Source organism: Sinocyclocheilus grahami, unplaced genomic scaffold (assembly GCF_001515645.1).
Source record: "Sinocyclocheilus grahami isolate Dianchi unplaced genomic scaffold, SAMN03320097.WGS_v1.1 scaffold138.1, whole genome shotgun sequence".
Lineage (NCBI taxonomy): Eukaryota > Metazoa > Chordata > Actinopteri > Cypriniformes > Cyprinidae > Sinocyclocheilus > Sinocyclocheilus grahami.
Genome location: NW_015505317.1, coordinates 135,342 through 145,343, shown reverse-complemented (window position 1 = coordinate 145,343; position 10,002 = coordinate 135,342). Strand labels below are relative to the sequence as shown.

General features: G+C 39.6%; 1 protein-coding gene across 2 annotated transcripts; it reads right to left on the bottom strand.

The window, feature by feature from the left end:
- Positions 1-1,137: 1,137 nt before the first annotated feature.
- LOC107591157 (prothymosin alpha-A) lies at positions 1,138-7,398 on the bottom strand. 2 transcript variants are annotated; one of them, XM_016280202.1, is made up of 5 exons: positions 7,255-7,398; positions 3,010-3,078; positions 2,818-2,905; positions 1,811-1,885; positions 1,138-1,710 (listed from the first exon to the last, which is right to left on the bottom strand). In XM_016280202.1, the coding sequence occupies exons 1-5, from the start codon at positions 7,297-7,299 to the stop codon at positions 1,670-1,672; spliced, it is 318 nt and encodes a 105-aa protein (XP_016135688.1). In that variant the 5' UTR covers positions 7,300-7,398; the 3' UTR covers positions 1,138-1,669. The 2 variants fall into 2 exon arrangements, with proteins under 2 accessions (XP_016135688.1, XP_016135686.1); XM_016280200.1 differs by having other exon boundaries at positions 1,138-1,708; positions 1,803-1,885; positions 7,255-7,394.
- Positions 7,399-10,002: the final 2,604 nt, after the last annotated feature.

Below are 10,002 nucleotides of genomic sequence, written 5' to 3'. Positions count from 1 at the left end.
CGGCGTGTCCACCTACTTGTGGCACTGATACTTTCACTCCCTACTTCCCACAAGATTTTGATTGGCTGCTAACTCATTAAAAACGGCTTGTTTTGAAGTAATTTAGCACACACCCATGTCTTAGGTAAACAGACAGAATGGTGTTTTTCCTATACATAATATGACCAAATGAACACACAATATGCAGTCTGATGCCAGATCAAGGCTTGAATGGCCAGTGAGTCAGCGTGTCTATAAAGCAGGTCACATATCAATTCTTCTTTTAGAGTTTGTATCTGGTGCTCATGATTGTTGGTTGTACCTCTGCCAACAGTCAAAGACCTGACAGCAGTCGTGCAACATCAACTCGTCCCTATAGTGCTCCTTTCTGAAAGTTTAAAGCCACCAAAACTGAAACACTTTCACTCTTTCTAGTTCTGTTTTGGTTTTGTGCACATTTTCCAATATGTGATGTTTTTGTCTGTTAGGCTACATGAATGCAATAAATGAAATACTTTTGTAATCTTTAAAATGTCTGTAGTTTAAACTGAAATGTTTAAAAAATTTTACGATACAATCAGATCACTTTTTGAAATGGTCTGTTAAAATGACTATATTCAGCCAGTAGCTAAAAATAGCTTCCAATGTTTAAACTTCAAAGTTCAGTATCATAAGTGCTACATCAAACACTAACGTAGTTGACTTACAAATTTGCCTTCTTACAAAAGAAATGTGTTCATGTAATGTACATGAATTATCTTGATCACGTTCCTAATAAACTTTTTATGCACACACACACAGACATATACATACAAACTCAGTATATATAAACATGAGCGATGTGGCCTAAAAATGTGAAATGAAAGAATTCACACAGTCAATTTTATTTAACGCAATATAATTTATACCAGATCTTGGAGTCTTAAAGGCCTGAATAATTTACATTGATGTACATTTAATTTCGACAGGCTGATGAAAAACATGAACTGCATCTGAAGATAATGCTGGTTCAATTATTCTTGCCCATACAGCTCCAACATTAAAAAAAACTCATGAAAAGTCATAAAAGGAAAAAAAAAAGAAAGAAAAAAATTTAAGAACTCACAAAATAAATTTCGGTTTATTGTAGCACAACAAATTTCACACATACATCAAACAGGCCACAAATAGATAGCAATTTCATAGACAAGAAAGAAAAGAAAAGAAAAATCTTTTCTTTTGGCCTTGTCCTCTCATACAATCCAACTACGTATTATACAACTGATGTACATACACAAAGTTACTGGAATGCTTTGAATTTATGTTTTTCTGCAATTTTTCATTTCTTTTTTGATTAGTTTTTTTTTTACAAGTTTCCTTTGAGATAACATGACATGGTCCAACCACAAGTAAAATCTATTTCATAGAGAAGCATAAACTTCAAAGCACCGTTTGGTAACCAGAGATCACTGTCAAAAATGGCTGACCTCCTAACAATATGTACAAAAATATAAAATGTAAATAAAAATACAAACAAATTTTTCCTTTTAAAGTATTTTGTAAGAAGGTAGAGCTTTGAAGTCTTGGTTGTTTCTACAAAATCTGCAGTTAGGTGTGTGCACACGGATGGTGGACTCTACTTGATGATGACCATGTTTTTCCTCCCCCAGTGGACAAGGAGGGATGAGAAGACTTCCAACAAAGTAGCTTCTTACACATCAGTCTTTTGCTTCTTGGTTTCAACATCATCCTAAAAAATGTGGCCAAGCAGAGTTAAAACACTGCAGTTCATAAAGTCAGATTATACACGCATCTAAGGATTCCACTGATATAGTGGAAATTACCTCATCATCATCATCATCATCATCCTCAGCTGCTCGTTTTGCTGTGCCACCCTCAGCCTCATCATCTTCATCATCATTATCACCTATAATATAGTTATTAATTCTTAGTAATGCATCTTTGTTTATATGCCTTAGTCATACCTGTCAACATTCGGGTACCAAAATATGGGCGGAGGGGCAATTATATTCATTTAGTAACATAAATATATCTTAGTGTAGGCTATATCTTTAGAGTTTTATAATTCATTATCTTCTTGTCGATCCACCAGTTCACTCATTGAAAGATGCAAATTCATTCTCTAGCAGCAAGTGGCGCCTTTCGTCAGGAATATAGCCGTTTCCCCCGTAACCGCAGTAAACAAAGCAGCGCAGCACCTGACTTTGAAACTTGCAGAATCAATTAAATAGCCTTTTGAAGTGTAAGCTACAGTATATCTCATTATACATGTAAATATGCATTTACATGTATATTTAGTTTTTTTTCACTGGAGCGCCACCTGAGTCTTCTCCTCCCATTTCTACCAGTGATCACTGTTTCCTTCCCGCAGTACTACCTGCGCACACATCAATAGCATCACTGTTGTAGGCTTCCAAGTTGAGGGGACAAATGGGTTGGAATGTGTATGCGTCGATCGTGTGAGAAAGATGCGTTTCATACAAGATCTGGCAACTGGACAGCCTTGGAATTTGTTGCCGTGATTATTCATATGATGAGGTTTCGCCCATCCAAAAAAAACGGGAGTTTTACCGGAAGCGAATGTAGCAAACATATAAAATAGCCTACGCCCAGTGGGATTTTTTTTTTTTAGATATACAAAGATTAAAAATACAGGAGAAATACGGGAAAATATTTAGACAGGATGATAGTGGGATAGAACGGTAAAATACGGGAGAATCCCAGGAAAAACGGGAGGGTTGACAGGTATGGCCTTGGTTGTCCACACATAGGTGGAGCTAGAGCAGGATGTTTTTTTAAATCATTCTCACCATTCAATTAGTTTACTTAAGGCCTTACCTTCTCCATCATCTTCCTCGTCTTCTTCAGCCACATCATCATCTTCCTCATCTACTTCATTTTCTGGATCACCATTCTCCTCACTTTCCTAAAAAAAAAAACATTATGAGTTATCATGGGTAATACCTGAGGTCATTTGGAAACTATTAGAGCAGTACTGGACAATGAAAAAATAAAGTTGTGGAAACTTACTGTATTTCCGTTAGCAGGGGCATCCTTTCCATTTTCTGCCTCCTCAACCTGTTTCTTTTCTTTAAGGTCCTAAATGAAGAAAAGAAAAACGGCTCTGTAATTGCTTCAGTTACTTATGGTGTAGTAAATGAAACTAGACCAATGCTGAATTCACATCCTCTCTTATTTGTGGAACTTGCTTTTCATTATTGAATGAAAATAATTTCACATTTGAAACGCGACACTTCCACACTCTTTATTCATTGGATGTCTGTCTCTTCCATCCCCGCCTGGTTTAAAGACCATATTGAGGTGTTGTAATTTGATACGTCCATGGCGTTACCGCCAATGCGCGCTGTAGTTCAGTTAATAATCCACATCACTGCGCTTGATAAAGACACGCCCGCTAAAAAACTACAACTCCCAGCTCACAATTAGTGACGCGCGAACTCGACCAAAGAGAGGCTGGACCGACAAACCTCGGAGAGAGAGAGAGAGAGAGAGAGAGAGAGAGAGAGAGAGAGAGAGAGAGAACAATAGCGTTGTGCTATTAGGCCTTTAACAATTTTTTTTCAAACACTATACTGTTGTTCCCTCGAGAATTACTATTATTCTTAAGAGAAGCCGTTTTATTTATCAAATTATTGCATCTTTGTCTAAAAACGCAGACTTTTCATCGCTCTGAATACCACAGGATGTGCTTCCATTCAGCAGCTCGCTCGGTATTAAGAAATGTAGGTCATAATCCTCAGTTTTTAAGCCGGTTAGCGTCTACATCACGCCTGCAACGCCTTCTCACACCGTCACCATTTACATGCCGCTCTGTACAACCGCTGAGCGTCAGTGAGCCGTAGATGAATGCTGAACATATCGAACTTACAGGATAGTACTGACCCATATACTGATCAAACAAACAGCGTGGGCAGAAACCTTTTAGCTGAAACGGAAATCGTCTCCGTATTTCATAGGCAAACTTAAAGAGACGTAACGTTATGCTTATCAAGACCTGAACGCTGCAAAAAAAAGCTTAACAAAGAACAAACGGGTCAGAAATGTTGTGCCCACAACTGGTAACGCTAGGCGAGTCCAGTGATCTTTATATGATAGAGAGACTGAGCACTGAGCTTGGTAAGTCCGGTGGAAAACGATCGTTTGGGTTGATGCGCTGAACGGGGCCGTTCACACAGTACGAGCTCTTGCGCTCGAAAGCAGCTCACGTTAGACGGAGCGCAACGGAACGGAGCAGAACGTGGGGCTCTCGAGACGCGCTTTTAAAAGTTAAACGGAGCCACTGCGTCTTAAAAACGCGGCGCCCGTGCACAAAACGGTAGAATAACAACGAAACGTGTCGCAACGCTCAAATACGTCGGTCTGGAATAGGTTTATATATATATAGATATATAAATAAAAAAATCGATAGCTGGACGTGAGAAAGCATCCTGTACGGACGTCCCTTAACTTCGGTGTTCGCGCTCGCCTCCTGATCAGACCGCGCGCTACAATGGGAACTCGTCCAGTCATCCAGACTGCTGCATCCGCACTCCGCAGCGGGGTTTCGCGGGAGAAGTTTACGCACAAACTGACCTCGCCGCTGATATAAACCGCCTTCCGTGGAATAAGAGAAGAGACCTCTTTTCTTTCATTTAAGAAATTATCAGCCATCCCGACAGTATAACGTTACCGGACAGGTAGACTATAGCCCTGTAAAGCTCATATCTTAAGTAGTTTAATCAATAATGTATGATGAACTCTCATTTTCACTACGAAAAAGTGAACTATAACCTGAACTTGACAGAACTGAAAAGACAACGCGACCTAACGCTCCCGGTAAATAAACCGTGACTGTTAAATGCGAGGCAGGTTGGCTCTGAGGTTCACAATGTATTCCTAAAATTATATTATACCTTCATTACGCTTGAAATACTGGTCAAACATAAAGTAGCCACATTTCAAAGATAAGGGAAACGTGCTTTATTCAGAGAGGCACCATGAGTCGTGAGGGCTGCAGTAACTTGTGACAGATCGGGCTGCGGGCGTCTCGCGGACTGTACGAGGCACCTCCAATAATTCAGTCTATACGAAGTCATAAAGAAACTCGTGCAACAAACCATAGAAGCAGAGTAGAGCTCATGCTCGCGATCCTCTGCGTCCATCTCTCTCACTGCACTTTTAAAGAGGAACCGAAAAGCCGCCTACATAAACAAAGAACCCGCACAAAAAGCCTTTTATTTGCAAACGTCTCCGTAAAGAAGCCCAACTTCAGCAGAGAGGCAATACAGACACACCAGAGAGAGAGAGAGAGAGAGAGAGAGAGAGAGAGAGAGAGAGAGAACAATAGCGTTGTGCTATTAGGCCTTTAACAATTTTTTTTCAAACACTATACTGTTGTTCCCTCGAGAATTACTATTATTCTTAAGAGAAGCCGTTTTATTTATCAAATTATTGCATCTTTGTCTAAAAACGCAGACTTTTCATCGCTCTGAATACCACAGGATGTGCTTCCATTCAGCAGCTCGCTCGGTATTAAGAAATGTAGGTCATAATCCTCAGTTTTTAAGCCGGTTAGCGTCTACATCACGCCTGCAACGCCTTCTCACACCGTCACCATTTACATGCCGCTCTGTACAACCGCTGAGCGTCAGTGAGCCGTAGATGAATGCTGAACATATCGAACTTACAGGATAGTACTGACCCATATACTGATCAAACAAACAGCGTGGGCAGAAACCTTTTAGCTGAAACGGAAATCGTCTCCGTATTTCATAGGCAAACTTAAAGAGACGTAACGTTATGCTTATCAAGACCTGAACGCTGCAAAAAAAAGCTTAACAAAGAACAAACGGGTCAGAAATGTTGTGCCCACAACTGGTAACGCTAGGCGAGTCCAGTGATCTTTATATGATAGAGAGACTGAGCACTGAGCTTGGTAAGTCCGGTGGAAAACGATCGTTTGGGTTGATGCGCTGAACGGGGCCGTTCACACAGTACGAGCTCTTGCGCTCGAAAGCAGCTCACGTTAGACGGAGCGCAACGGAACGGAGCAGAACGTGGGGCTCTCGAGACGCGCTTTTAAAAGTTAAACGGAGCCACTGCGTCTTAAAAACGCGGCGCCCGTGCACAAAACGGTAGAATAACAACGAAACGTGTCGCAACGCTCAAATACGTCGGTCTGGAATAGGTTTATATATATATAGATATATAAATAAAAAAATCGATAGCTGGACGTGAGAAAGCATCCTGTACGGACGTCCCTTAACTTCGGTGTTCGCGCTCGCCTCCTGATCAGACCGCGCGCTACAATGGGAACTCGTCCAGTCATCCAGACTGCTGCATCCGCACTCCGCAGCGGGGTTTCGCGGGAGAAGTTTACGCACAAACTGACCTCGCCGCTGATATAAACCGCCTTCCGTGGAATAAGAGAAGAGACCTCTTTTCTTTCATTTAAGAAATTATCAGCCATCCCGACAGTATAACGTTACCGGACAGGTAGACTATAGCCCTGTAAAGCTCATATCTTAAGTAGTTTAATCAATAATGTATGATGAACTCTCATTTTCACTACGAAAAAGTGAACTATAACCTGAACTTGACAGAACTGAAAAGACAACGCGACCTAACGCTCCCGGTAAATAAACCGTGACTGTTAAATGCGAGGCAGGTTGGCTCTGAGGTTCACAATGTATTCCTAAAATTATATTATACCTTCATTACGCTTGAAATACTGGTCAAACATAAAGTAGCCACATTTCAAAGATAAGGGAAACGTGCTTTATTCAGAGAGGCACCATGAGTCGTGAGGGCTGCAGTAACTTGTGACAGATCGGGCTGCGGGCGTCTCGCGGACTGTACGAGGCACCTCCAATAATTCAGTCTATACGAAGTCATAAAGAAACTCGTGCAACAAACCATAGAAGCAGAGTAGAGCTCATGCTCGCGATCCTCTGCGTCCATCTCTCTCACTGCACTTATAAAGAGGAACCGAAAAGCCGCCTACATAAACAAAGAACCCGCACAAAAAGCCTTTTATTTGCAAACGTCTCCGTAAAGAAGCCCAACTTCAGCACACCGAACATTTCGCCATCCACGAAAAGTCTTCAAAGTGACAGTGAGAGGTAAAAACACAGTCAAAATGTGCGAACGGTGTTCCAATAACGCTGTATACTTATTTCCATGCCAAACTCCATATTTCATATTGCTCGTTTATTCAAATTAATAAAAACGCAGCATCTACAAATCGGTGTTTAACGTTAACTGAAGTTGCATTACCTTGGCGGAGACTTCCGAGCTGGTATCGACTTTTGTGTCAGCCATTTTTCCTGAATGTTAAGAATATAATGGGGTCTCGGAACAAAATAATACAAAGAGAAATACGAGATGTATATAGTTTTTAAAAAAAAAACAGACTATTAAGCGTCTGTAGCGAGCTCACGCGGCGGCAGCAGAGCAGTTAATATAGAAGACTGGGCGGAGCTTTAAGGCGGGCGGTTTTCAGTGATTGGTCAGTGTGGCAAAAACTCCGCTCCTCTGATTGGTCAAGATGGAACAATAAGACAGTAGTTCTACAAAGTCAGACTCCGCCTCCAAACCAACCTCTGATTCATTTATGTGTGGAATAACGGTCGATCCATACTATCCTGCTCAACCTCCCCTGGGCTCATCATCCTTTCCTTCAAAAAAACTAAACCTGCGTACGTAAAACATTAGCCCTGCCCTGAAATCTATAATGGGTCCAAAGCATCTCAAACATTTATTTTTACTCACTGAAAGCCAAAAAAGGCCGGATTTTTTCATATTTTTACATTACATGTTTTTCCATATGGTGATACTTATGTGTTTCACGTGTCATCACCTCATCATAAATAATCTTTTGTCAATTTCTCCTAAAGGTGTGTCGTGTAAACTATCCAGCGTGTAAGTATTGCTCATTTATTTTAGGTGGCGCGTAAACTTCTGCTCTATTTGCAAGAAAGGTCACGCTCAACGAAAATAATATTGCGGCAGTTAGTGGACGCCCCTGGTGAAACCTGCTCAACGTTTGATTGACAGTTCTTAAACTCCGCCCTTTACCGATGTTTCCATATATAAAATAGCACCCTGAGAGATTTATTCAAACCGTCTTTTAGACATTATATAGGAACGAAGAACGAAAACTAATTTGCAGTCAGTTCTAGTAATTAGAGTAAGACAAAAATTCACAGTCGCGATTTTTTTAAGATGCTTAAACGAGATTGTTCTCATTCGCAAACACGGTTGATTTGGCGGGCTAGTGAAGGATAACCGATATGCTCAGCAAACGAAGCGTTTTATAAACATTACTAGTCACGTTTTGATATTTCATGCGATTTAAAATCTGCACGCTGCGGGGAAAATATAATGGTGCATCTCTTTCCCTCACCATCATGGCCGATTGAAATACCGTATGGCGTCTTTAAGTCTTCTTATTGGCTGATTGGGCCGAACGAACACAGACTTGACGCTTTGCGAGCGCTGATTGGATGTTGCCAACGTCAATCAATTGAAGGCCCTCGTTTAAAGCGCTAAACAAAACATGGAACTGGAGTGTACCCTCTTATCCCTTTTATTTCTCCCATTCCCTGTCAAGGACACACATAAACGTGTTAGCAAATACACTTTTAGGATTGGATTTCACACAGGTTTATGTGGGGTAATTACAAGCAGGTTATTCATTGTCAAATTTGTGATCATTTAGCAGACGCTTTTATGTAAAGTGTCTTGCAAATGAGAAACATCACAAGCCAGTTATCCTATGAGCGAACATTAGTCCCAGTACCGCAATGCCAAGTTTAAAGAGGGCAAGCTATAGTAGTAGCCTACAGAAGTTAGTGAAAAAGTAAAAATGTAGAAAAGAGAAAATAGGTTTCGTTTTGAACTTTAAAGTTTTTTTATAGAAGTATAATATTTTCATCTTCAATCACATTATTTATTTGTCTGTTTATTTCCCATGATCATTTATTATGTATTATTTTGGAAATGCAACTTTAGGTCAAAGTTATAATGTTAATCTCAGCGTTCTTGTCAGTATACTGCATGTCTATCTTCTATCCAAATCCATTTACATTAACTGCAGTAATTGCATATGGATCAAACTGAAGTTAAGTGCCTCGCTCAAGGGCAAAATGATGATAGAGCAGAACTGTAATCTCACTAAAACACCAGTTCCTCAGTCACTGCTGCTTGGAATGAAACCTTCAACCTTTGTGTTAGCAGCCCATACGCTTAACCATCAGAAGAGCACCAAATGACATGCATCCATAATCTGTCTCATGCATTCATAATCTGTCATTACAGAAAACACAAATGTTAGCTATTGTCTACTTATTCAGAGATTGATTGAATGAATGGATGTTTGATGGTGTCAAATTACATCCATCAATCGATTCTAGGTAATCTGGGAAGATGCTGCACAAGTTTATAGCCCAGAGACTGTGGCTCACAGCAGGAATATGTCTCATAAAAACACTGAGACACATTTAAATGTATTATTGTACAAATAGAATATAGAATAGTTTTGCAACCATAGTAGTACTGCTATGCTTATATGAAAAACTCCTCTCCTTCTATTTAAAAATTACTATAGATACTACAGAGAAATTTCAGCTCAGTTTTGACTAAATGATTAACCTACTTATTAGTCTAGTAGTATTACCAATTTGAGATTTAGCAAAATAAATAAATACACAAATAAAAAAATGTAATAAACAAGAGTTACAGGATATAAATTAATATGTCAATCAGCATCATAAATATCATTTTTATTTAGCAATTAGAAGTTTATTTGCCCTTTTTGTCTGACTCGAGATCATATTTTAACAGTAGCATTCTTGACAGTAAGTTCTACCTCTTGTGTTATACTAAACAAACTCAAATATGTTTATTATTATTCATTATTATTATTATTATTATTACATTTTATTATTATTATTATTTTACTTTTTCAAAACATTTGTAGTAAAACATCTGCAGTAAAATTGTGGAATTTTGTGTGGTCTTTAT

Excerpts from the sequence above, each read along its gene's own strand:
- LOC107591157 (XM_016280200.1), bottom strand. The coding sequence starts at position 7,299 with ATGGCTGACACAAAAGTCGATACCAGCTCGGAAGTCTCCGCCAAG. Across the intron at positions 2,906-3,009 it reads CCCCTGCTAACGGAAATACA|GAAAGTGAGGAGAATGGTGA; the intron begins GTAAGTTTCCAC and ends TTTTTTTTTTAG. Across the intron at positions 1,709-1,802 it reads ATGATGATGATGATGATGAG|GATGATGTTGAAACCAAGAA; the intron begins GTAATTTCCACT and ends CACATTTTTTAG.